We start from the raw sequence: 27,998 nt of genomic DNA, 5'->3' as shown, positions 1-27,998 counted from the left end.
ATGTGTTATAGCGGATATTTCTGTAACTTGTATAATCATTCAATGATTCGTCACCTAAATTAAATCATATAAAAAGAAATTTTAAATTCATTCGGTGTTTCAAAATTGGTTTTTTTTATTTACATCATGATAATATTTCACTAAATCACGTACACCAATCGAGCACAATACAATTATTCTCTCCGCAAATTTTAAGTATTTTCAGAAAGTTAAAAAAAAAAATAGTAAAGCTAAATATCCGCAAAGTAAATCCACAATTTTCACAATGTTGGCAAATATATATTCACGTAGACATGGATATTAGAGAGATTTGGTGGCGTCTTCTTTTTTTTATATGTATTGGTCATCATTACGCAATCACTGTCCGAATCTAATAATCTAGTTTTTTGCCGATATACATGTAGGTACACTTGACCAGTTCACCCGAAGTTGTTAAAAAAACTATCGTAACAGTGATTGATAAGTGACAAAAAATCATATATACTTCATAAAGAAAAAAGTATATAACCTCAGTCATCTGGGCCCGTTCACACCTAAAAGGTCGCATAGGCATATCAAAGGTAAGCAATTTCAGTGAAGCAAAGTAACTTATTTTCTATCGATTAAGAAAACCTTTCTGTGGTTAATACTTTTCTTTTCTTTTTTGATATTTTTGATATTATATTTCTTTGTAAAACATTACGAAGAGCATGGGATGTTTTAATTTTGACGCCGTAACGTCCATTTGACAGATGGAAGGATATTTTTTCTACAAAGAAAATGATTATCTGTCCCCTCATCCAAGGGACGGCGACCAAGATAAACCATACACTCCTGTATATCTTGACATTGATTTAATCAATAACTCAACGGAATGAAAGTAATATTTTAATTTATTGCGCCAACGACATTGGAAATAATCCGTCACGTGATTGCTTTAAGCAAATTATAGACGGCAACATGTATTGTTTTGCTTTTTATATCTTTTGTCATACTGACGTATTAAGGTTCGATCCTCGACAAAACTAGACTTATTAGTTTTGTTACTGACTGTCTAAGAAAATATATCGGGTTGTCATATCATTGAAGGCGCGGCCTCGCCTTTTAACAGCCCGACATATTTTTGTAGACATTCAGTAACAAACCTAGTAAGAAATAGCGGTGAAAGTTTTTACGGTCCTCTTTCCCATAGTGACATTACATGAATATTTGGCACAGTGATATAATTTTCGTCATGTTGAATGATTGTTGCATTTGATTCTACATAATATTTTATCCTTGTTCGGAGGCTAAATAATATATTGTATCTATGGTGACCAAGATCGCTTCGCCTTTTACATGTAGATCACTTCTGATGATACACGAAATTGCTTAATGAGGAAAACAAATGCCTGGTAAGACAGCGTATTGTACTTCGAGTCTTTTTTTATTTACAACTTTATTTTCTATAGGTCGTCTTAGAAAATGCTCCAAAAGGCACCACTCTCTTTGATTTTGCTAATCATTGGTACATGTAAGTACTTCTATTTGATTTTTCAAATCGTTAACTTGTTTAAAGGTGGTCAAGTGTGAATTTTTTCTTACTAATCGTGTGGAAGAAGTTTTTACTGCAATTTAACTTTGAAGTCCCCTTGGTCTCGAGACAGCTTAGACAGTTATAGGAGGAGAGAAGTATACACAATTCCTTGCGCCAATCATCCTGGACTCGGCACTGTTTTCTGACACGCAGTCTGTTCGTATTTTAGGCTTTCGTAAATCCCAAGCAGCCCTGGGTGGAGAAACATGCACCGTTCCTGCCGTAGGTAGCGGTGCTGGAGCCAGCGCACAGTGCACTTCTACGGAAAATGGCTTCTGTCTTATTGACCAGCTCACGGTGACAGGAGCTAATCCCGTCACTGGCGTGAATACGGCCGGGAAGTGTGTCTGTTACTACGGATATAGCGGGCCAAAGTGTGCCACGAAAAGTACGTTTAGTCCTATATATGTATACAATGCAGGAGGACTAAAAGATCGATGGAATGTTATATATAAGTAGTCTGCGTGAGAATTAAGCCAAAATGAATTTTACCATAAGAGAATTAGTGAACGAATGTCGATAAATGTTCTGTGTTTATATATAAAATAATACAATTTTCAGAGTGTTAAGTAATTTTCTCTCTCTCTCTATATATGTTTCTCTGTCTATCTCTCGGTATATAAATAACAATATACTAGTATATTATATTACAAATAAATATGTTTTCGTCTTTCACAGCGTCTACGACTTCATCAAAGTCCAATTCAGGAACCCTCCTATCGGCCGCCGCCCTTTCTGCATTAGCTGCGTATTACCTCTCTCAGCATAGTAATAAAGACAGTTATTATTATAATAAATACTAAGGGGAAAAAAAGAAAAAGGAAGGAAATAAATGAGCCTTCCTTCCTGACTGGATCTTGTTTACTTTGCCTGTAAAGTAAAAGATTTGGAATTAAATCATTCACAAAAGTTTAAAGACTTTGCTTTTAATGTTTATACTTGAGAAATGATGGTTTCTCTTAGAACTACTAGTACCCATACATTACATTTTCACTACTAGTACACATACATTACATTTTCACTACTAGTACCCATACATTACATTTTCACTACTAGTACCCTTGCATTACATTTTGTTTGTCTGACACCAAGACAACTATTCAAAAGCAAGGGAGGTTAAACCTGACGATAGGGTGGTACGCACCCCACAAACAAGTAATCACCTCAGAGAATCAATCAATATCGATTGAAATCTGAAACAAAAAGTTTTTTACTCCTGTATTGTTTTCTTTCCAAGCAAGCACACCAACGTTGTTTACCAACGCTGAAAAAATATTTGGTTTTGTTTTATTGACCAGACGTGTTTTGACGTTGGTTCGGTTCATCGCCTATTTTTAACGTTGGGTTCACTTTGAAAACTTGTGATTTTCTAAGAACTTAGAAATTTACCTAGCAACCAAGCAAGCAAATAACAATGCAACAGAATATCTTAAGCTATTTTATACATCTAATTAGTTGAAATTTTAAAATTGACTTATTTCTCATTTTGTATTTTCACCTAACCTACATAAAACCCCAAACAAACAAAAAATAAAAATAGAATTGTTTTCGTTACTGTGAATTTTTAGGAAGGAAAATGAATTTTAATGATAATATGGGAATGAAGTTATCTTGGAAATTTTCCCTTTCATCTATTTCAATTGCACTTCTTTCACAGGTGTGTGTATTTTTTTTTTTTATTAAAAATCCTCAAAATGTGCAGCATAAATATTTTTGGACAGACTTTAATAAGACAATAGACGGATCAAACTACTGAACAGAACGTCGAGTACCGACTACTTAAACTATATACTCGAGTACTCAAAATGAAATTATTGGTATTTTTAACCGGGTTTTCCAACGAAAAAATCCGGTTATTAAAATAGTGAAAATGGCGGGCAGGCGGCTGCCAAAAGGGTACTCTTATTGTACAGATAACTCCTCCTACAGTTTTCAAGATAGGAAGTTGTTCTTTTGTAGATCAGTTGTACATATATCAGAGGTGTGCATATTGCTAGGATTTTGATTTCTGATAATTTATGAAAAAGATACCAGCTGTTGAACTTGGTCATTTTCTCGCAGAATATTGCATGATATAGGGTACGTAACACTATAGTATATTGAAGGGATAACTCCTCCTACAGTTTTTTTAAACGTTCTTTTCTACACTAAAATTTTAAATTCTACTGAGTATAAGTTGCAAGATTACTTAACGTTTCCTTATAAAAAACCATGGAAGACCCCAGCTAACAAGATTAAGGATAAGTGCACATTCACTTTTTATTGAAACAGGTAGATATTGTAAACCAATTATCCCGAAGGAAAATTTTTTATGCTATGCTTGTTAATCATTAGTCGAAAATGAAAAACATTTTGTACTTTACTGTCCTGTGTATGACAATCTTTGATTTCAATATTGCAATACATGTATTTTTAATGATAAATTATACAGTGGTACTGATCCCATTAAAGAAATTGTTAATCCATGTGATTATAATGCTACAAAAAGTGTATGTGTCTACTTCCTAGGTAAATGCTTCATGCAAAGAATACATTTCCAGGGACTATGAAGTATTGTTTAAAATTGTCTTGCATACTGTAGCATTTATGTTATAATATTCTTTTGTCTGTCATTTAATTTATTTTGACTGTATGGCAACATATTGATGTCAATAAACCATTGGATCAAATTGAAATCAGTGATACTCTTTGATTGTCTTTATAACGTTATAATATATAATGTTGAATAATCTATATGCAATTTTTTTGTTCATTTTGTATATGCATCAGGCTTGGGGCGAATTACATTGTAAAGTAATGCATTACATTACCATTACTTCATGAATTTGGGCATTAAATTACCATTACCATTACTTGATTTTCTTGAAGTAATGCATTACATTACCATTACATGAGTAAAGTAATGCATTACCATTACCATTACTTTTTTTTTTAAAGTAAAGCTAATAAAGAGTCTTTGCAAATGTTTCAAATGTACAACACTCTTTAACATATCTACAGCTTTATGCTTGCGGTATCAGGTTCAAATTCAATGAATAAACAAGAGTCATTCTTTATTTGCTCAATATATAATCATATTGTGGCAACATTTTGAACAACATATTACATAAGTAAAATGATATTTATAGACAATTGGCATGATACAATATCAGATAATTATGAAATAGAGACACAGGATAACATGCGTAACAAAAAACAATTTATGAAATAATGTTGCGGTTTTTAAAAGCTAAATATAGATATATCCCCAGATTACACAAATCTTTATAATTTTGGACACTTAATTTTATTAATTTATAAACAGATGATTTTTCCCAGTTATATTTCTTAATTTATTTTAATCGTATTTCTTTTTACGGAGGACAAAAGATTGCTGTTGCATTTTATGATCGAAGTTTCAAAGGGTTCATCTTTTAAATGCATCCATCTTCCGGGCTATACTAAATAAATGTTTTGCAGGAGCAGTCAAAGCTTGGACTGGAAAATACTGTTTGACGATCTTTATCTTAGGATATATTAAGTGCAATAATAGATTAAATACATAAATCTTGTATTTTCTATCAGTCCAAACTAATGTAAAGTGTAATTAATATACAGGAGAGAGAGAGAGAGAGAGAGAGAGAGAGAGAGAGAGAGAGAGAGAGAGAATAAGTAAGATTATTTTCAAATGGGTTATGATATTGGAAGCGATATTGATTTTCATCATGGATGGACAGTGCATTCATTTGGCTTTTAAAGGTGCATGTCTGTCTCCTTTTCTATTGTGACATATTGCGAAGGGAAGGGGATTGGGGTGTTTAGCACTTCTTATAACAATAGATTGTTTTGATCCTGGGGGCATAGTGTGTTGTTGACACATTTCTTATTGAAGTGCAAACTAATTGGAGTAAATTGTTTAAATGATTAAAAACTCTTAATAACAACACTCTTAAAAATGTTATGAAATTGTGCTGTTATCTTTAGTAATATAAACAATTCAAAAATGAGTTTTAAAAAACCTTTTTTAATAAAACATGTACAATTAAAACATTTTTTCTTAATTAGAATTATTTCTTTCTTGTTTAAAAATAAATTTAATCAAATTTAATTTCAACTATTCATTTATTCATCACATTTTTTAAAGTGAACATGCATAAATATGCATAGTAATGCAAAGTAATGCCATGTAATGCCAGCATTACACTAGATTTTGGAAAGTAATGCATTACATTAGCATTACTTGTAATGCTAATTTTGAGGCATTACACATTACTAGCATTACTTTGAAAACATGTAATGCATTGCAATGCATTACCATTACATTTAGCATTACCCCAAGCCTGATATGCATATACTTTTAATTTTTCTTTTTATTTCTAAATATAAGTTTCGTGTAAAAGATTTTAATGAATAAGGTAAAGTTTTCATGAAGATTGATTTTGTAATGTGGAAATTCCATACAACTGAATTGAATGCTTTTTCGAAATCTAATTAAAAAAAAACCATGCACCATAATCATGTAAATGAATTAAACTGGAGAAACAGTCGCCGGTTTAAAACTCCAAATAAATTATCGGCGGAGCACCAAAATATTTTTTTTAAAATTAAATTTATTTAAATTTTATCGCGCTCTGTCGTAGGTTTTTTTAAATTTAGAATCTGATGTTTTACGTAGGAATAACTTGGGACAGCCTTGTAGCTACATGTATAATCAATTCATAAAAAAAAACCCATAAGCTGTCTCTTGTTTGTTATATAAAAAATGCCGCAACTTCTAATGTTAGGATGCTAGTACATGTCAGACAAATCGACGATCTTTAATAACAACAATTCATATGAAGTTAAATTTACTTAAAAAGGATGGACACTTGTTACATTGTATACATGTACAAGTATATGCTTAAAAAACTGTGACAACGAAGGAACTCTGGAAAAACAGTCGCCGGTGTAAAACTCTAAATAAATTCTCGGCGGATCACCAAAATATTTTTGAAAAAAATATGGAAATAGATAACTTTGTTCTTTTTTATTCCCAAATTTGCATCCTAAATTCATATAGTGCTGCAAATTCTGAAACTGCATATAATTGGGAATTTATGAGCAATAAATTTCGAATTTCGATTTAAATGATTGTACTTTTGAGTAAGTTAAGGTTTGCAAAGGAGCCGTTTAATATTGTGAAAATTCTAATGTAACTTTATTTTTCATAATGGGAAGAAAAGTGACTGGTACAAAGTCATAAAGTATACCAGCAGTATACCAGCAATTATTAACGATAATTTGCCTAGTAATAGACAAGCAAATTTATGAAATCGCGTTGATATAAAGCAATATTTTTGTAACGGGCACCTGCTACAGGAACATAAGAAAATTATGATTATGAAGGATTCCTATTTTCTTTGATGGTCGTTGCATCTTTTTAAAAAAATCAGGTAAACAGATTCTACAAACAAATCAATTTACAGATACGACAAAAGCTTGTTAAAACGTTAAAAAACATTAAAGCAGGATTTATAAATCTATTCATGCTTTCCAGGTTTTATGACTGAGCTGCACATGTTTGTTTTTTTTTTTAACCCTACAATACTTTGATTTAGATTCATATTGTCTTGAACTCTGTCAACATACACCTAGTCATTTATTATTTTCCATACAATGTTAAAGCACTTTGATATTGACTTCCGAGCGCGCCCAGGCCTGTACCAGAAGCGTACCCTGTTCCTGGAGCAGTTTGTCCTGATGCTGGTTGGGAGAGAAGGTATGCAGCAACTCCACCCATGGCTATAGCAACAACAGAATTTGAGAATCCGTCGGTACTGGCAGCAGTGTTTGAAACTCCACCTGTACTGGTGCTTGGAACAGATGGATCTGCAGCTACAAAAGCGTAAAAAATTTCTTCAAATATTAATTTGTTTTAAATAATGCACGGAAGAGTTTAATGGGAGTTTGAGAACATCTATGTGTATGGGTTATGGTTATTTTATTCCAAAATAGCTGAAAATTAACATAAAGGTTAAAGGCTATAACAATTCTACAAATAAGAACTTCCAGTCAAGATCAGTGGAAAGGTATCTTTATTAAACTTCCTGCAACAACCTTAAATCAACAGAGAAACGATAGGTTTTACAGACCCGGTGATACGAACTCTGACCCTGGTGATGGGTGTAATTGAGACCCTGGTGATGGGTATACGGGCACTGGCTATGGGTGTACAGACCCAGGGGATGGGCACACAGACCGTAGTGATGGGTCATGTATAGTTCTATAAGGTGTCAGTGACCTGTTCACCCTTAATATCCCCCCAAAAAAGCTCATGAGAAAAAGAAAAGGAAAATAGATTGTTCCTCAGCCTTAGCCTTGGATTTTTTATTAATTTTATTATGGACTTAGATGTTTGAAGAACCTGGTAAATAACACAATGCACGAGATAATATTGGATTACATAAAATCCAATCTTGACTGGCAAAAAAAACCCACAAAATACTTTTTTTTTTCTTTTTTTTTTATAAAAATTGAAAATCCGTGGAGGAAGTTGATTTCCTCCCTTTCATTTCAAGTTTTACATGGTCCCAAAAGCATTGGGGGCAACTCTATGTTAATTCACTTTTTAATAAGTAAATTCAAGAAAAATCTTTGTGCGAGATAATATGTACTGGAATGGGGGGGGGGGGGTGCCCCCCCCCCCCCCCCGATTCTAAGTGTCTGTTGTTTTCCTGAAAATTTGCTTTTTTGTTTTTTCAATCATTTATTCAACTTTTTGGTGTAAAATCTAATGTATGGTTACATAATATTTTTATTATATTGAACATTTAATGTAAAAATAAAAATCGCAGTATATTAGTTCGAAGTTCCTCCAAATAGCTTTCGAATTTCCTCCCAACGTTTACCGATCCCGATGGACAGTTGGTTTTGGGCATGCGCCCATCCTGGTTAAAATGTCGGATGCGAGTGATCTCGAGCGAAAGGAAAGAGCAACGACGTCTGAGGGCTGCAGCCATGAAACTTCTTGCAAATCTCTAAAGAAAAAAAGAAGTCGATCTGAAGGAACAGATATAACTTCTGATACAGATAGTCCAGACGGTAGCCAAGATACTTCTTTTGCATCTCCAAAGAAAAAGTCTGACGCTGAAAGTGAAGCAGATACAACTTCTGATACAGATAGTCCAGATTCCGTGAAACGGTGTAAACGAGTCCATTTTGAAACAGAAACCTCTTTGTCGCGAATGGATTCAGACAGCCCGGTGTTTCTAAAGAACATTCCAAAATACACATCTAAATGGTCAGAAGAAGTACTACCATGTCTTAGAATTCAGGTAGTTCAACAATTTCCTGATATGCATGACGTATTTCTAGAAGGTTGTTTACACTTTATAGATGACCCACAAAAACGTGCCGAAATCATGCCAGACCTGTTTGTGTCAAAGAATGAAGACGAGCAAACGGTGATTGGATGCTTTAAGCATGTGTTGCAGCATATTTTTACTTTGCATTGTGATGATCTTTCAAATGTTGAACTAGATGATTTAAGAGAAATGGAAAGTGTGTTGACAAGTCCTCATTGGATTGACAATTTTGCAGAACGATCTCCAAATAAGCAATATTGCAGAAAGTAAGTTTGCTTTTCTGAGCTTGGGCAAAATTTGAATATACAGTAGCTTAAACCACATGAACTATGACTATGTATTGTTACGATCTATTATCTGAATTACGGTGCAACCATTGGAGTGAGTGCAGCAGGAATTACAGATGCTTTTACTTACACTGTATTAGGTTTAATACTGACTGACAACAGAAACATTCTGGTGGCTCAGTCTTAGAGATGGCAAGGTGAAATTCTATGAGACTGGTCAACCCAATATTTTTCTGTAGTCGGTCAGTAACAAACCTAGTATGTGTTTTGTTTTCTCGAGGACTACTAAGAAGCGTTGAATACAGAAATCCATGTAAAACTAAAAGCAGCCTTAGGCCTTACATCTTGTCCAATATGACCCCGGACCCCATCAAAATAACTGCTGCACTGCTCTCTGACGCGTTTTGGTGAAGTTTATGTAAGTAGACAATTAAGTGACGTAGATTAAACAATTGATGTTAATCGTATTTCACCAAACTTACATGTCATTTTTCCCTGCAAAATAGCATTGCTGCAGTTACTGTGAAGGGGTCTCATCAAAGACCTCATTCTCACCTTTCAAGTTGTTGTTGAAAATCTTGTCACTCCCCTGTTCACTTTCAATATTTTCTTGCTATTTAATTTACACGCTTTCTCCCTTTCCTCCTCAGAGGTTTGAGCAAATCTCAACACTGCATGCCATTTTATTCTGCTCCAGACACAACATAGTGACGTAATTTCAAATGGCAACTTCTCGCCTCGCCATCTATGAAACTGATCAACCCTATATATTTCTGTAGTCAGTCAGTAACAAACCTAATAAGTAATCATATTTGGCAGTCATGTCTCTTGTTAAACCAATGACAGTGTGACATTTCAGTCTGAGGGAAAACAAAGGTAAATATTGGTGGAACATAGGATATCTCAAATACCCCGCTTATGTCAATTATAGTTTTTTCTGTATTAATAAAAGATTTTAAAAACCCAGGTGATATCTCAAATACTGTAATCTCGAATACTCCGCTTATGTCGAAGTATTTTGAAGGGCTGAATCCCTAATTTCACCTGGTTATCTCGAAGCGAAGTCATTTTTCTGGTAAACTGAACTTAATTGCATGATGTCATAATTTCAACATTTTTGCCTGCAGCAATATTCACATCTTTCAAAACAAGTGGTACCTCTGACTTGTGTGGTGAAAGTTATTTGGGGTTGACAGTTACGGTGTTTTGTGCTGTTTAACAGAATGAAGCACAGTCATATTTACTGTTAATGTGTTTAATAAGACCCATCAAGTGTGGACAATAGATCTACATTATGGTTGACATAGTTTCCATATTTACTGCAAGTCCTCGTCGTGTGAAATTGATCGTGGTTTAACACAGGTAACTTAGTTAAAACTGGGCATCCTCGCCGTACATCTTTTCACCTCATCCACAGTGTTCCACACCGTCGCGGTCTTCTGAAATTGATATCATTTGAAAACTGTCCTTGTCTTTAATGTGAGTTTCCTCCCATAATTTCTTCTCACACAAAATACGAGAAATATGATTAAGGAAATTCATGAATATGTTTATATTCATTTATTATATTAATGGAGTTGTTTGTTATTCCGTATGCCTTTAATTTAAAGGAAAGAAGGTAAAATAAAAGGGACATTATGCTAATACATAATTTCTATACTTCTGATAGCATTATTAAAACAATGTTAAATATTGGAGCATTCATCGGTGTCAAATATTGGCCATCAATTAAGTTAATCAATTACACGTTTCATTGATATATTTTATTTAGCCTTGGAAAAGGAGATAATATTTGGCATTTCTTTACAATCTACTGACAATTATTTCTATTTGTAAAACATTTCGTAAACTTTGGTCAGTTTCCTAAATACCTAGAATCTGTCTAAGTACTCTTTTAGGAAAGTGTGACAAATTAAACCAGTTTATTTTGTAATTTTTTTTTTTTACAGAGTGTTGGAGGATCTTGCAAGGAAACTTAAGCTATTTGTGTGGCAGCTAATGCACATGGTGAGAAAATCACAGAATCAAGGGAAAGAAATAACTAAAGGAATGTACCAGGAATTGTTTGTGCTCTTTGCTAAAACATTCAATCTTCATATTTTGTAAGTATATATGAGAATAATTTAATTCTGGTTGTAATGCCTCGTTTGATTGGCTAAAGAATTCATTTATATCTTAAAACATAACTTGCCTACGTCTCAATACGTTGTGAGTGCAAAACAAATTAATCCTCTTGACTTGAAAAAAAAATGTATAAATCACAAAGGACTATGTGCGGTTTTATGCATTTTTTGCCCCCAAAATCGAAGTTTTAAAAAGAGCTTTAAAAATAAGGTAAAAGATAGTTAAAATCATATTGAAAATAAAGGTGTAAAAGGTTATCACCACAGTGACGTCATAATGTAGAAATGACGTCATGAAGGTTGTATTATTTTGATAAATTGTTGTTTTGTAGCAAAATATGGGTGTTTTCCGATGGTTTTTCGACTGGGAAACATCGAGCGCAGGCTTGCTCAAGTACCATTTTTTAGTATAATATGTATAACTATCTGAAGAAAACTATATGTTAAAATCGCACTTGAGCAGACCTGCGCTCTATACTTCCGAATGCAAAATATAGAGCAAAAATGAGAATATTTTCATTTGTTTGCAAATTTGCGGGAATTAGGTCATTTAGATGACGTCATAGATAAACAGCGAACAAGCAATGATGACTAAAATTAAGATTAAAGTTATAGGCATCCTCTATACAATGATTTGTGAAGATTTGATTTTTATACGACACTATTTAAAAATTGGTTGAAATCGGGGGCAGATATTTGACCATAACGCACATAGTCCTTTGTAAATGCAAATGAAAATTATTTACCATGTTTTAAAACAGGGTAGATGTTAAAGAATAGCTTTGCTGTTGTAAAGTATAGAGATATTGAAAAATCAAGCTGGCCAAACACTGGGTTCTCCCTTGAAAAACTTTTCAAAGTATGTAATTTTTCAAAGTATGTTGTAACACTGCTATTCTGCTAAGGGGATGAAAGTCATTTACTTCCCCTTGATTGGACACCAGTCCATCACAAGTTAAAAGAATAATGTATTTGGCTTTCTTGTTAAGTAAAATTATTTACAGACCCTGAAATGTCATACTACACCAAAAAAAGCATGCAACTTCTGTGCAGTTGAATTTTTAACACAAGGATACAATGCACTCATGCATTTAATTACTCAAAAGAATCTACGTAGGTAGTTTCATCAGATTTCATCAGAACCTTTTTTAAAATTTATTAATCATTTCAAAATGGTGTGTGAGTCTTAAGAATTCTTCAAATGGTTTATGATTGACAAAACATACATGTATACATGGTTTACTCATGGAAATAAATTTAGAAAACAATATACCTATCAATATACTTTTCAAACTTGTATTCTTTTTTCAGCAAACAAAAGACTAAATCAGTTTCAATCGGAGACTGCTTAGAAAGTCTCTCTCTGATATCCCCTACCAGTACGATACTCAAATACACCAAGCATTGAAATGTTTGTTATGAGATATGAATTTCTTAGAAAAATAATTCTTAACTCTTAGAGGTAGTGTCTTTTCATAATAAGCATGTATGGGTTTTTTTCCATTGATAACTGAAACGATTTGGCTGTGTACAATTAGCAACATAACCTCAGACATTGGGTAACATCTGCAGCTGGCTGAACCTGTCAATTAAACATACATTCTTCATGCTAGAAAAAATTTCTGAAAATCGAAAAATCTATTTTGGTTTCTAATGATACAGATTTCAATTCTGATACATGTATTGATAACTAATTTCATTTTTCTACATTTGTATTTTTACAGAAAATTTGAGAAAAAACATACAATTTTCTGTAAAAGATATTGTTGCAAATGGTGGACATTTCTTTTGAGCAGTAAATGCATGTTCGTAAAGCAATATATTGTTGTAATTCTGTGTAAAAATTTTTCTTATTACTGTAAATGTCAATATTGGTATCAATTTAAATAAAGATATTTTTCATTGTCAAACATCAGTACTTCTGTTATCTTGTGCCATTTTAAAACAATTCTTACCATCAGAGGAAAAATCTGAGATGACCCAAGTGAAACAGAAATTGATCAAGATAAAAGCATGTCCAAAGTGTGTGAAAACTAAGCAAACCGTTCCATGCGAGAAACGTTTTGTGTAAACTGGGGGCATTTCGTGCAAGCCGTTTATTGTTTCTGGCAAAGCTGTAGCGTGTTGTGTTAACCATTTAGCGAGCTTGTGGTGTAGTAGTACATTTCAGGGTCTGTACAATATTTACCACATATATTGATCATATTAGCATTGTACGACTCATTTTTAAGGTCAGGATCCAATGTTGAAAAGTACACTATGGGTATTGGGGATGACAATAGATTTGTTGCTGTACCAGATGCTGTGATCTGCCATCCAAATACAGATAAGGACAACATATGTGCTGTAGTAGAGGTAAGAAGTCTATAAGTTAGAACACTCAGTTATCTGTGCCTCTATTTTAAGGTCAGACGACACGTTCCTCAATTTTATATAACTTTTTCCAGAAATTTGTTAATGGTTTACCACTACTTTGATAAGCTTTCTTGCAAAAAATTAGGATACCTTACCAGACAAATCTGCAAAATACTAGAGTATGAAATTTCCGATGTAATCTTCTCGAAAATACACTTGAGTTGCTGATATAAAAATAAATAAATGTACAGCAAAGCGAAATTCTCTATATTTGAGTTCTATCTTGGCCGGGTCCAGGCTTTGAACTCACGAACTCTAGAACCTACGCTCCTGGCGGTGAGCGGCCACAGCTCTAACCACTCGGCCATGTAGGCATATATTCATTTATAATGGAATCTTAATCATTTTGGAAATAATTATAAAAATAACTAGATTCGATCTCGTTGCGAGCAACGAGTGGGTCTTCCGTCCGATTTTTGAAAAGATAAGATTAAACTTATCAATTGAAAGATAAAATCGTAGATCTAAGCGAAAAAAAGAGAAAAAAATTTTGCGGCACTCGAGGCTTGAACCCGGGTCGCCTGGGCCATGTCCACGACTATAACGACTGAGCTACTCGGACTCCGCTTCAGGATTTTGAAGCTCAATTTCTCGAGAATGCCTTGATCGATTTTAAAACTAATTACATATTCTGAATCAGTAAAAGGGTCACTATAAGGTGTAAAAATTTCAAAGAAAAATATTAAAAAATAAAAAAGTCGAAAAAATCAATTTTTGAAATTTTTTTCCAAAAACGACAGAAAGTGACAGCGGACATTTTGGTGAGTGTGTTGCACCAGAAAAACGGTAGATCTATCTTCTCTGAAAATTTCAGACCTCTATCTTTTCTCATTTTTGAGAAACGTCGCCGACAAAATTGACTTTTTAAAATCGTAAACGGACGATAACTTCCGACCGGAAGTGTATTTTCAGAAATGGATAAAAAACAATAAACTTCAGATAAAAACACGTTAATCTTGAAAATTTTAATGAAATCTATCAAGCCATCTCTGAGAAATCGTCTGCACAAAATCGGTAAGAAAAAAAAAGAATAATAATAAGAATAAGAAAAGTGAAAAAGAAACAATAGAATAATAGAAGGGTCTTCCGCTGAAGACGGAAGACCCTAATAATTTTTATTGGAACTCTCTATTACGAGGAGATAAAAAAAAGATGCTCGAGGAACGCGTCGTCTGACCTTAATGTTATTACCAAGTCCTACTACCCATAATTGTGTCTACTATGTACTGCATTACTGGTGTTGGGGGGGGGGGGCAGAAATTATGGTAATAATGTATATGAGAATTTGAGAAAACAAAATGCATGGTTATGATGTTCATGAAGCCTTCTTCCTAAATTGTAAAATTCATGGTCAACATTGGCCCCACCCTAGGGCCTAAACCCATGACCCAGGGGCCATGAATTTCACAATTTTGTTAGATATCTTCATGGACATCATATCCATACATTTAGGTTTTTAAACATACACGATATGTGAGTAGAGAAAAAGATTTTTAAGGTTTAATCATACATGTTAACTCTACCGCTTTACATGGAAGTCTACTGCTTTATAACTGTCTCCCACCTACCCCATTTATTAGAAAATCTACCGCTTTTTATGCCCCCGTCATGATATGGCTGGGTCATATAGTGTTACCATGTTTCTTCATTCCGTCCTCCTGTCATTCTGTCATCATTCACTTTTCGATCATTATCTCACCAACCGTTGCACACGTTCAACTCAAATTTGATGTGTCATATGAATATACAGGTTGAGTTTGAATTTGGTCCTGCTTCAACGATTGAAGCTACCTAATGTTTTATTATGATGTCACTGGCATAAGAACACGCAGTGGAATATCAAAAAATTTTCCCATGAGTGATATCCACTTGATATTGAGATAAACATGTGATAAATATAGGATCTCTCATGGTTTGCGATGGTATATGATTTTTATCCAACGAGTTGTGTGTTTTCTATCCCTGAGCCTTTTCGAGGGAACAGAAAACACACAAGGGATTGGATAAAAATCAAATACCATTGCAAATCATGAGAGATTCTTTTATCGCATGTTTTACCAAGTAATTTGTTAATCTCAACTTTTTCTGTAAACATTGTTATTGTGAGCCGAAAACAGATTATCTACAAGACGTCAACAACTTTACGCATGGAAAAAAAGTTCCTTGAAGTTTAACAAACAAACATTTTATTTCCGGAAAACTTTTATAAATTCATGAAAAATAATCAAAACAACATTAAATTGTTTCACATTTACAACTCAAAACTTTTCAACTGAATTAATGATTTACTTTTTTGGGAGTTGATTTTAATCAACTCTCCTATGCAGTTACTCTGGCAAACCGAAACTGAAACAGTGTTTGGACCTAAGCACAAATCATCACCGCTGACAAGAGTTAGTTCTTGAAAATTATCGATAAATTCGATGTAATGTACGCTAAAGCATTTTTTAAAAAGGAAACTTATTTATAAATACCTAAAAAAATAGTCAGATTTTAAATAGCACGAACAATTTAGAAGTTTTTCGCAGTCGTATGTATTCCTACGCCAGAGTTCAATATAGTCTCATTCAACCATCGGCTGTCTCCGTACATCTCTGACAAGCAGAGAGTCAGTCTATATTTAGAGGTCGCATCATCAAGCTATCATGTGACATTGTATCTCTTACTTGTCGGAGATTAACGGAGACAGCCAAGCATCTGGTTGAACGAGACTAGAGTTCATTATTGGTTGGATCCATACACTTTTTGAAATATTTCGAATACCGATACATAGTTTAATGAAATCAATTTTATTTTTTAATATAATACAACATGATTCATAAGAGATTTTCTCGAAATTCTTGTCGGAAAAGTCCGAGAATCCATATTATAAAAATGTGCGTAATTCAAATAGAGATTATAAACTACTTGCCAAGCAAGATTTTAAGAAAAAATAATAATTGATAAAATCAACTCCCGTCAGTACTTCAGTACTTTGATCATTCTATGGTTTTATTTGCAGGTTAAGAAATATTGGTTAGATGAAGATTATTCAAACCAAAATGTGCATAGCCTACGAAAATGTGAAAGGAGAATTTCTAATCCCCATCATATTGGATCAGATTTACAAAGTCAGCATGTTGGACAGATTCTTTGTGCTCAACCACACTCACTGTTCGGAGAGAAAGGGAATTTTGGAATTGTAGTCCAAGGAACAAAAGTAAGTTTTCAAAATTTATGGAAGAAAAGAGATGGTCATTGGGACTAATATAATCTATTTCAGAGTATTTATTACGCCCCCTCCCAAAAACTTTGTTTAGTCAATTCACAAATTATCGCCATTCTATTCATCGCAATTCTTATAATAACACAATATTTTTAAGAAACAGTTTTTTTGCTATATAAGATTCTCTTTATGACGAGAAACTTGTAGACCACCACCCTGTTTTCAAGTCAAACGTCCATTTAAAGTGTTATCTCATCAATACCACCCCAGGCGCGTATGATCAGTGAAGCAGGTAAATGGTTCACAGGTTCCAATCAATCACATGTACATATACATCTATAGTTTCACATCATCCTTGGTTTCACCAACTTTCTCTAAATCTCTCTTCTGTGCCTTTTTCAAGGAGGTGAACCATGATCAGAAACTAAACCAGTGTTGGTGAGAATTGAATCCTTGGAAGGTGAAATATCTCCTATTGTTATACCCCTGTAAAACAGTTACTATATAACTATATACGAAAACAAGTCCACCATTTTGACTGTTGGACTGGAACTGTTGGATTGGAACTGTTAAAATCAACTGTTAAAAAAGACTGCTGACTGGTGACGCCACATCCCGCAAAAACGAGTTATTGATTAGAAGGGGTATAACAAAACAGTTGTTGACCGTGTCTCGGGCAACAGTTGATCTGTCGGACCGGCTCGCAAACTGTTGCCCGCTGCATTCAGCCTTGGGCAACAATTTGCAAGTCGGTCCAACAGATCAACTGTTGCCCTCAACCTCAGTCAACAACTGTATACTGTTCTTCAATTAATTGATTTCTCCCACAAAACAGAAAGATAACTTGTGATTTCTGTCTGGGTGCATTTTTGGTGATATACCTGATAAGCATTAATTCCTTTTTTTTTTCATCAAAATTTATCAACAACGCTGTATTGGCAAGCAATCCTTCTCCTTCTCCAAGCCATAAGGCCAATAGGGCTTGTGCTTATCCCCAGTTTCGGTGGGACTCAACGGATGAGACAAATGTAGATAAAGTGCCTTGTCTAAGGGCACAAGAACAGTGGCCACAGCGGGCTTGAACCAGCAACCTTTGACTTACTGGCCTAACACCTATGACCACTGAGCCATGTGCTCCACCTTGGCGAGCAATGACAACCAAAGTCATTTTTACTGAACAGAAAACAGAACAATTTATATAAATGATGTTTAATATTCAATTCTTTATTCTTTCAATTACTTCACTTGCCTTGCTCTGTACAGGTTGAATTTAATTTTCAACACCAAATCTTTGCAAAAATACCTTTCTTTTCTCCAGGTGATGATTTCATCATTCAAGGCAGACAGTTTTTACTACCAGAATTTGAAAAATGGGTTTCTGATGGAAAAAGGAGCAACAATAACATTCAGTAAAGAATGTAACATACTCAGAAAGGAAGGGAGAACAGATTGTATTCAAACCTTTCTTCATTTTAAGAAACTGATGGAGTTTTTAAGTAAAAAATCTTTTTCCTAATCAATAAATATTTGTATGTTGGGCTTTTTGTATTATTATTTTTAGCTCACTGAGACGAAGTCAGTGGGAGGTTATGCTATACCCTCGGCATTGGCATCCGGACTTGGTTAAAGTTTTTGTTGCAGGTCCTGTATCTAAGTTACTACTTGTCCTATCTTCACCAAACTTGCATAGATTGTGTATCTGAGCCTACTTATGAACTTAAAGATGCTTTTAAGATGGATGCTAGGATGCTGAATCTGGGCCATGAATTTTAGAATCTTATGCTTGAGGAGGTTAAGGTTTTTGAAGCAGCTAGCTTCATGTACGGACAGTGATCTTAATTATCCAGATGCTTAAGCAGGTTTAAGACAAAATCAAATTGTTTTATGGTCTTGGAGCTACTTACTGTAGAATCATTAGAATTCGTGGTGGCCTAATTTTTGTGGTATTCTTGGGTAGCCCTCCCCCTCGAATTTACATCCTCAACGAAAACAAATTTAGTAAGAGTTATCTTGTTACTGAAACTGAAAACCGGCGCATCCACGAAATTACATCCCCCCGAATAAGCAAACAATTCACAATCCACGAAAATTGGCCCCCACGAATTTAAATGATTCCACAGTATATAATTAAGCAAATCTTGTTCATTCCCAATCAACTTGTACAAATAATGTAACTATTGATGTGTAATATAGATGTATCTTCGGATACATTATACCTCTGTGAATATTTTCTATCTAACGTGACATAGTTTCCGTCCTATCTGTCCCTGGTGAATATTCATAGACACTTATAAGTAAAAAAAAAAACTTTTTCCTAATCAATAAACACGAAGAAAATTAAAACTGAATCTTCATTGTGCCTGATAAATCTATAGAAAATATATCATTTTGTTCAATGTATTTTAAACAAGAGGCCAATTGGCCTTAACGGGTCACCTGAGTAGCATATATCCCATACACAAACTTGTCAGGGAGTCTCATATATGCATCTAATTAATTAGGTTTCATACTGGAGTAAAAAAATTATAAATTTGTAATGACGACCACATTTCAAAAAGAACTGTGAAACCTATTAATTTGGTGAAAAACTAAAAGATCTGGTCTACAAAATCATGAATTCAGTTTTCCTTTCAGGTGTGTGGGAGTAAAGAAAATAATTTTTTAACGTTATATACATTAACATCTATACATCCATTTTGGCCCTGCCCTAGAGTCAAAACCCATCCTTGAAGGGACATGAAAATTAAAAAAGTTCAGTAGAGGACTTCCTGGTAAACATAATTATTAGTCAGTTTTTTTATACATATGTGTGAGAATAGAGAAGAAAATTTTTAAACATTATATGCATTAACACTATATTGCCATATTGCGCCCCCCCCCCCCCCTTCATGTCCTGAACCCCTGACTCAGGGGCCATGAATTTCACAATTTAGGTAACGGAGATTGTGGATATCATAACCATGTATTCAGTTTTTTGCCCACATGTGTGGGAGTAGAGAAGAAGATTTTTTAAGATTTAAAACATTTTTACTATATGGCCATATTGGCCCCACCCTAGAGCCTGAACACCTAATAAAGGGGTCATGAATTACACAATTTTAGTAGAGGCCCTCATGAACATCATAACCATGCATTTAGTTTTTGACAAATATCTATGGTAGTAGAGAAGAAGATTTTCTAAAATTTAATTCATTTTTACTATTTGTCCATATTGGCCCCACCCTAGAGCATGAACCCCTGACCCAGGGGTCATGAATTTCACAATTTTGATAGAGGGTCTCATGGACATCATAATCATGCATTTAGTTTTTAACAAATATATATGGGAGTAGAGAAGAAGATTTTCTAAGATTTAATACATTTTTACTATTTGGCCACATTGGCCCCACCCTAGATCCTGAACCCCTGACCCAGGGGTCATGAATTTCACAATTTGGTAGAGGGCTTCATGGACAACATAACCATGCAACCAGTTTTTTCCTCACATGCGTTGGAGTAGAGAAGAAGATTTTTGAAAATTTGGCTTTTTTTTTTGCATATTTGGCCCCGCCCGTGGCACCCCAAGGGTGGTAGAGCCATGAATTTCACAATTTAGATTCTTCTTACCATAGAGATGTTTCACATCAAAAATGGTAACGATTGGCCTGGTAGTTTTTAAGAAGAAGTTAAAAATGTAAAATTGTTAACGCACGACGCACAGACGCACGACGACGGACGAAGACCAATTGCAATAGGTCACCTGAGTGACTCAGGTGACCTAAAAAACAAAAATAATGGATTTTTCATTAAAGAAATTTAGAATATGATACTTGATTTAAAATAATTACCAACTGAAATGACATCTCAATGAAATAGTGTTATACGTATCAAGAAAAGAACTAACCTCCCAGTAAAATGTTACAAAGCCTTTTTGCCTCAAAAACTATAAAGGAAATTTTATTCCGATTGAAAAGTTGTTCTTTTGCAGATCAAACTTTGTCATTTTTTTTGGGGGGGGGGGGGCAAAATATTACATATAGGGTACCCTCATTGTATGGATAACTTCTCCTACAGTTTTCAAGATATAGGAAGTTGTTCTTTCGCAGATTAATTGTACATATATCAGAGGTGTGCATATTGCTAGGATTTCGATTTTTGATAATTTATGAAAAAATACCAGCTTTTGAACTTAGTCATTTTTTTTGCAAAATATTGCAGATAGTGTTCTCCATTTCACTGGATATGGTAGGTAGTTTATCAATTCAGGGTTGACATGGATTATGGATACAGTTCACATAAAAGAAACGGTTTGCCGTCACATTGACAGCTTTTTATTTGTTACTTAATTGACCCGTGCGTGCACGGGTTGACATTACATAACGTGTTTTGATATCGGACATTTACCACTGTTTACGAAATAGATACATCGACACACGGCATTGTTGACATTTACATAACGAAGCATTTTAAAGGGGCATGGTCACTATTTTGGTCAAAAATTATTTTTCCGATTTTAATATTTACAATGCTTCAGAAAGGCATTTTAAATAGGTAACCGAAATTTGAGTATCATTTGTTGAGTCATAAGCGAGTTGCAGAGCTTGAAATTTACATTTTGAACGTTGAAGTAAAAATTTAGTTTTAAACCTAAAACGAATGTGTTAAACATTAGGAACTGTTTATCTATGCTTAAAATAAATAAAAAGATAGACAAGTAAGCTGGAAAAAGATTTTTTTACTGGTATATTGAACATATGTAAACAGAAACATATGGTGTCCGGATAGGGCCATTTGCGCTAGCGCGAAATCGCGTTCAGATAAACGAGACATTGCGCTAACACACAACACGCCGTCGCGCTAACGCAACTTTGCACAACACGCCGTCGCGCTAACACACAACACGCCGTCGCGCTAACACAACTTTGCACAACATGCCATCGCGCTAACACACAATACACTATCGCGCTAACACACAACACGCCATCGCGCTAACACAACTTTGCATAACACGCCGTCGCGCTAACACAACTTTGCATAACACGCCGTCGCGCTAACACAACTTTGCACAACACGCCGTCGCGCTAACACAACTTTGCACAACACGCCGTCGCGCCAACGCAACTTTGCAAGTTTCACAGTCTAGTAGGAAGTCGTGTCCGGAAATATTAGACTGCGCATGCTGAAATTTGTAGGCCTGCTTGCAAGCATGGATTTAAAATCAATAAAATGTACTTTGAAATACATATATTATTTTCAATTATTATCAATACAAATGAATAAAAATATAGTTACTAGTATGTCACTGTATAAGGATATGCTAGAGTGCATATAAATTATTAATAAATCTACCAATTGATAAATTTACCTTAAAGCTATACACGCTATAATTTGCGTCAATTTTGAATAAAGGGGAAAATGTATGTGTTTGATTACTAATAAAAGTTACCTTTATTCTGTTAATTATAATGCTCAATTCGATCACGTAACAATCAAAAAATTTATTTATTATAACCTAACAAGATTTGTTTTGGTGCAAAATTAATTAAATTATGAGATCATCATGCTTCATTGTGTTATAAAATTCGGATTTTGAATTTTTGGACAATGTGAGCTGAAGCTCTCTGTAGGAAAACAAATGTGCTAAGGTATAAATATTTTGCTTTTCTAGTAAGTTTATAAGCTGTTGTAACTGTTCAAATAAAAATAAAGGTTTTGTTTGATATAAATTTCAAAAAGGCTTGGTCTACATTAAGATTACTGCTGGTTCTTAACATTCAGATAAAGGACCAATATATACATGTATATCACTTTATTTATCTAATCAGGAGAAGTCGGAATCGTAAATAATAAACATTTACTGATTTTTAAAATGAAGAATGTAAGTTATAATCCTTAATCTAATCTAATCTAAACGTGAACTTTAAAAAGTCGTCTTTTCTACTTATCAACCCTTTATTATCTATTCCGTGCAGTAGTTTTATCTTGAATATAAGTCGAGATTTGAAAATAACCTGGTTTTGAGATTTTGCCCCAAAATACCTGACCAAAAAATATGTTGATTTTCTTCTTTTGAAGTGTTCTGATATGAAGGGTATTGTTTGAACCAGGGGGAGGGGGATTGAAAATTTACAAGTACCCGGTATTATTGTTTAATGGCGGTTCTTAAAACTAGTTTGCTGCTGTAGTCACCACTTAAACTATTGTTCTTGAGTGAGCAATTTGTCTCATGGGACTTTGGTTTACCAAAAAAAAAAAAAAAAAAAAATTGGAAACAGTCCAACTTTACTATTCAGAGGTCTGAGTGGCTGTGCTCATTATCAGACGATACATTTTATTGATTTTCTTGAGAAGATGTAGCAAAGTACTCAATTATATAAAAGAAAATATATGGAATTTTACTTAACTAAATAATTGTGTATGACAAAAAATGGTTTCTAAGAAAAACTTAAGGTAGATCTGATGGATATGAATATAAATCAGCAAACCCCGTTTGCGCCCAATCATACGTCATTTGAATTTATTGGACTGTATAGTAAAAAAAACCATCGATACGTAATGTTACATGTATCACAGGCAAAGACACTGAAATTTTTAAAAAAAATATTTCTAATTCCTTGCGTGTTGGACGTAAATAACGTCCTTACTTTTTGTGCGTTATAATACGTTAAATATAATTTTTGCGAGTGTTGACTTTAAAACCCCATCCCAAATCATTTAGCTTTAATAAAAATTTATACATTTAGCATGGACAAACTTTATAAAAACAAATAATAATTAGAAATATGTGATCATATGATCTACATGCATAAGACTTAAACATTTTGATTAGAAAAGTTCACTTCAGCTCTTTGATAAGCTGAGTCTAGATTTTACTCAGATGAATTCAGATATTGCTCAGATAATAAACAGATTCATGAATCAAATAATAAATCATCTACTATTTAATCTGCATGTAGCAAAAAAAAAAAAGATTCTGACTTACTTTGACAGTTGTCTCCGGTGAAGCCAGGGTAGCAAATGCAGATACCGGTGACTGTTTTTTTATCTATGTCAAGAGTATCGACTGCACAAAAACCACTCTTGGTTGATGTACACAAGGTGCTGGCTCCGGGGGAACCTGTAGGAATTTTACACGTTGCTCCACCAAGCGTAGCCTCAGAGCGGTCGATATCTATCAAAAAATAAAAACAGAGCTAGCTAGGTCACTTGTGAAAAAAAAATTTGAGAGCTCTGACCCGGCATTACTAGCATATTAAAGCAATATGAGCTGTATTTTTTTAGAATTTTATTTTGCTGCTAAAACCTGCTAGTATGATAAGTCTGCATATAACTTAAACTTTTATGATTAATAAGATTTGAAAAAATCATTAATTTTTGTCAAAAGGAAATATTTCTCTTTTAAGGAATATATAGCAAATGAATTTTTGTACAGGTTGACAATAATTCAATTTTTCTCCAAATAAGGCTTCTTAACGGCCTTTCCCACAAAAATATGGCTAACAGAAATTGAAAAACTATGATATTTTTGTCAATTTAGTAGAAAAGAACATTTTAGTAAAAAAAAATTCAACATGAAAAATGCAGCTCATATTGCTTTAAGCTACTTGTAATAGAAGTGAATTTAATTTATGGTTAAATAGAGATCTACTTTTTTATCTTTCCACTTCAAAGTTACAAAAAGATACATACAAGTGTGTCCAGTTTGAAGTTTCATATCGTATATATTCACATCTTATGTATTAAGTAATATTTCCTCTATTTCTTACGGACATTTATAGCAAATTAATAGCTCTATAGAAACAGCCATACAATGAAATTTACACGCCCGTTTATCGATTAGTCTAAATCTACAGCGGCTGAAAGTGACAAGAAGCTGACAGGACTGAATTTGACACCCCCTCTTTATCGATTGGTCGAAACCTACAGCGACCTAAAAAAAAAATCACGGACTGCACGAAAAAATCATGATGATGTCAGACTCAAAGTCTCACAGGAGATGATTTGGCTGTTTCTATTAGCTAACTTACTTATGTACATCAACAGTAATTTAGTGAATTTTACTTACTTTTCATAATCAATTTATTAATTAGCTAAAAGAAAGATATTAATATAAACAATAAAATGCTTCTTTGATGATTCATTCGGGTAATGAAGGTAGCGATCATTGCAGAAAATTTTTTTCTGCAATGTCGCTACCTTCATATCCCGAATGAATCACCAAAGAAAGCATTATATTGTTAAAATGTTGCACTAAACTCACTTTGAACCCCACGAAAATGTATGCATACACATTAACCATAGATCGTTTCTTATCTGTATCAGCAAAAAGAAGCTCCGAAGCTTTCTGAAGGTTCGTTTATTCACCCATGGTTAAAATATATGAGAGATATGGTCTTTTTTTATGTCTGGATTAATCAAAAGAAATGTAGAAAATTCATTCAAATGTTTTAAATACGGAATTTTCAAGAAAAGCTTTGGACAGGGATTTATCTTAAGAAACTCCCAAACGATTTACAAAATTTAGAACCTGTAATCATAAATTACCAATTGAAACTGGAAGATAGAGTAACAAGGAAGATGTCCAATCGCAACTTCTCGGGCCTTTCCGGCAGGCTCGAAAATTCCGAGCTTGCCGGAAAGGCTCGAGAAGTTGCGATTGGGAAGATGTCATAGAATCTGTTCATTATGTAATAATTACACTTTGGGTGACGATTGCCACTATGTTATGGAATGTCAGGCATTTTCTTTATTCCGCAACAAATTTATTTAGGAAAAATACTCATCAAATGTTAACATATATGAATTTGGGAATCTTATGAATACCATTGATAAAAAAATGTCCATATTAGTTTAAAAAATATTAGCTCGATTTATTTAATTTCTGTACTCTTCCTACTAGCTTGACCCTGCATTTGTACATTTGTAAATACTTTTTTGTCTTTTGTCTTCATGTACCATTGATATGATTTTAGTGAAATAAACATTCATAAAATATCTACAGTTCGTCCTAGCTATATAGGTTCCTGTTTTTGTCGATTTTTATGATAAATTAAAAGCACGTGCCTGTCTATTAGTGAGGAATAGTTGAAATGGATTCAAGGGGGGAAAAAAGTCACAGATTTCTTCTTTGACATGCTTCCTCTTTTATACTCAGACAAATGACAAAGAGTGAAAACAGATTTCCCACGGAGATTATAAATATTCAATGATTTCACTTTAATCACTAGCAGTTGTGTAGCGAGTCAGCGAGCGGATCCACCATCGATAGTTTTAATTAAATTGTGTCGACAGAATTCATAAACATTGTTGAAATATGTAATCCCAATGGACAAAATCACTAAAAGTTTGTAAAATCCGAAATCAACAGGCTGCAGAATCTTTAGACACCGTGAATAACTTTACACCAACCAAAGGAGCAAACCTGATTATAAAATATACCTACTGAAAATTGCCACCAGGACCAGCAAGCAGCAGAGGTTGGAGAGAGTAGCGTAGCTCATTATTTTGAGTCTGCAAAGAAAAGCGGTTACGTACTTCATTGAGCACTTTAAAAAGATTTATAAATAACGTACATGTAGATGGACATTTTGTAGCAATTCATAGATTTGGAATTATTTTTTTTCGGGTGTTTTTGTTTTAGTTTTTTTTATTTATATTTATACATTTACATTTATTTATTTATTTCAGTTAGAAAAAAATATTTTGGTTTTTTTTTTCATATGTAAGAAATAACTGATTGGTAGTACTGTTTTTAATAGCCCGATCACCGAACAAAAGCTTTGTTCTACATGTACCAAGGCCTTAAATATCATTAATTAAATTTTCCCTCTTAATTGTATTTAATATATCTCTAACTATGAATAAAGTTTAATGTATTTTTCATACGATTACGTATTGTTAAGAATATTTCTTCTGATTTCCAATCTTCAAAAAATTTTAAGTTACTTGAACAATGTTCCAACTAATAGCAGCATTTCCAAATAATTTAATAAGATGCTTATTATTTTTTTTTTCTGTAAAATGAGGCATATTTTTTTTAAACATTTTACCATTAGATAAACAAAAAAAATTGTTTATCATTCATGGTTATCATAATTATATAAAGTTTTAGGAAACTGTTTTACAAAGCGTTAATTATCCCGTGTTTTTATTCCCTCGCCCCTGCATCCTTTTTTTCGCATTTCTCAATGTCAATAATTAAGCCAAAATTTATTTTGAAAATTAATTAATTTTGATCTTTTTTCGTCTATAATTTCTCTTAAGATAATGAATTTAACGGTAAATTAAACTTTAGTATGGGGTGTGATGGTGAGGGGAATTATTTGAGATGATTAAACTGTAAACGTGAAAACCTATTGTGTGGGACCGAAAAAAAAAATACAAAACTAACTTACAAGATGTGAAGCCTGCCAATAATCCGGAGATCTTCTGTCTAACTGCAATTGATTTCGATTTTTCTGTTTATATACACCTTTACAATGAAGTCAAAAGTTCAGCGTTGTCATATTCTATTACGAATTACGATATCACAGTACAGGGCGGCGATACGTCATCTTTATATGTTTGTTGAACCAAGCCATCTTTTATCTCTGTTATGTATTTATTATACGTATATATGTTAGTTTTTAAGCCCTTTCCTGTGTTTCTCTCAATATCTCTCACGCATACGGATAGACAGAGAATGAGAGAGGAAATACAGTAATATTTTGCCTATTTTTATCTGAGTGATAGTTCTATAGAAAAAAAACCGTTTTTCTATATAAAAATGTATCATATATAGAGGATATCTATATTGTGTGATTTTATATTTGCTTTATCCAACGAGTTGAAATGGTGTATATATTCGCAAGGCTTGCCGGGTCAGTTTAATCGCAAAATCATTGCGTTTAAATGCAAAACTATTATTGCGTTTAAACGCAATATTTTTTGCGAATAAACGCAAACGTTTTTGCGATTAAACGCAATAATTTTTGCGATTAAATGCAATGATTTTGCGATTAAACGCAATGATTTTTGCGTTAAAGCTATACACGCTATAATTTGAGTCAATTTTGAATAAAGGGGAAAATGTATGTGTTTGATTACTAATTTATGCTGTTAATTATAATGCTC

At 33.5% G+C, this 27,998-nt stretch overlaps 3 protein-coding genes across 4 annotated transcripts; 2 read left to right on the top strand and 1 right to left on the bottom strand.

The window, feature by feature from the left end:
- Window positions 1-518: 518 nt before the first annotated feature.
- Window positions 519-2,459, top strand: LOC128182526 (uncharacterized). The gene is made up of 4 exons (XM_052851206.1): window positions 519-560; window positions 1,431-1,492; window positions 1,725-1,943; window positions 2,234-2,459. The coding sequence occupies exons 2-4, from the start codon at window positions 1,444-1,446 to the stop codon at window positions 2,356-2,358; spliced, it is 393 nt and encodes a 130-aa protein (XP_052707166.1). The 5' UTR covers window positions 519-560; window positions 1,431-1,443; the 3' UTR covers window positions 2,359-2,459.
- Window positions 2,460-6,368: 3,909 nt separating this feature from the next.
- On the bottom strand, window positions 6,369-27,351 carry LOC128179474 (uncharacterized). Of its 2 annotated transcripts, XM_052846907.1 has the most exons (4): window positions 27,281-27,351; window positions 26,329-26,396; window positions 23,869-24,057; window positions 6,369-7,408 (listed from the first exon to the last, which is right to left on the bottom strand). In XM_052846907.1, the coding sequence occupies exons 2-4, from the start codon at window positions 26,384-26,386 to the stop codon at window positions 7,176-7,178; spliced, it is 480 nt and encodes a 159-aa protein (XP_052702867.1). In that variant the 5' UTR covers window positions 26,387-26,396; window positions 27,281-27,351; the 3' UTR covers window positions 6,369-7,175. The 2 variants fall into 2 exon arrangements, with proteins under 2 accessions (XP_052702867.1, XP_052702868.1); XM_052846908.1 differs by lacking the exons at window positions 26,329-26,396; window positions 27,281-27,351 and adding an exon at window positions 24,576-24,962.
- LOC128179470 (uncharacterized) lies at window positions 8,417-18,446 on the top strand. The gene is made up of 5 exons (XM_052846902.1): window positions 8,417-9,143; window positions 11,114-11,266; window positions 13,519-13,642; window positions 16,704-16,901; window positions 18,226-18,446. The coding sequence occupies exons 1-5, from the start codon at window positions 8,470-8,472 to the stop codon at window positions 18,421-18,423; spliced, it is 1,347 nt and encodes a 448-aa protein (XP_052702862.1). The 5' UTR covers window positions 8,417-8,469; the 3' UTR covers window positions 18,424-18,446.
- Window positions 27,352-27,998: the final 647 nt, after the last annotated feature.

The sequence above is a fragment of the Crassostrea angulata genome, chromosome 4 (genome assembly GCF_025612915.1).
Source record: "Crassostrea angulata isolate pt1a10 chromosome 4, ASM2561291v2, whole genome shotgun sequence".
Taxonomy (NCBI): Eukaryota; Metazoa; Mollusca; class Bivalvia; order Ostreida; family Ostreidae; genus Magallana; species Magallana angulata.
This window is presented reverse-complemented; position numbering and strand designations above follow the sequence as displayed.

Coding starts and splice junctions, on each gene's coding strand:
- LOC128179474 (XM_052846907.1), bottom strand. CDS start 26,386: ATGAGCTACGCTACTCTCTCCAACCTCTGCTGCTTGCTGGTCCTGGTG. Junction 24,058..26,328: donor GGTCCTGGTGGCAATTTTCA/GTAGGTATATTT, acceptor ATTTTTTGATAG/ATATCGACCGCTCTGAGGCT. Junction 7,409..23,868: donor CACCGGAGACAACTGTCAAA/GTAAGTCAGAAT, acceptor ACGCTTTTGTAG/CTGCAGATCCATCTGTTCCA.
- LOC128182526 (XM_052851206.1), top strand. CDS start 1,444: ATGCTCCAAAAGGCACCACTCTCTTTGATTTTGCTAATCATTGGTACA. Junction 1,493..1,724: donor TTTGCTAATCATTGGTACAT/GTAAGTACTTCT, acceptor TTCGTATTTTAG/GCTTTCGTAAATCCCAAGCA. Junction 1,944..2,233: donor GCCAAAGTGTGCCACGAAAA/GTACGTTTAGTC, acceptor CGTCTTTCACAG/CGTCTACGACTTCATCAAAG.
- LOC128179470 (XM_052846902.1), top strand. CDS start 8,470: ATGTCGGATGCGAGTGATCTCGAGCGAAAGGAAAGAGCAACGACGTCT. Junction 9,144..11,113: donor AATAAGCAATATTGCAGAAA/GTAAGTTTGCTT, acceptor TTTTTTTTACAG/AGTGTTGGAGGATCTTGCAA. Junction 11,267..13,518: donor ACATTCAATCTTCATATTTT/GTAAGTATATAT, acceptor CTCATTTTTAAG/GTCAGGATCCAATGTTGAAA.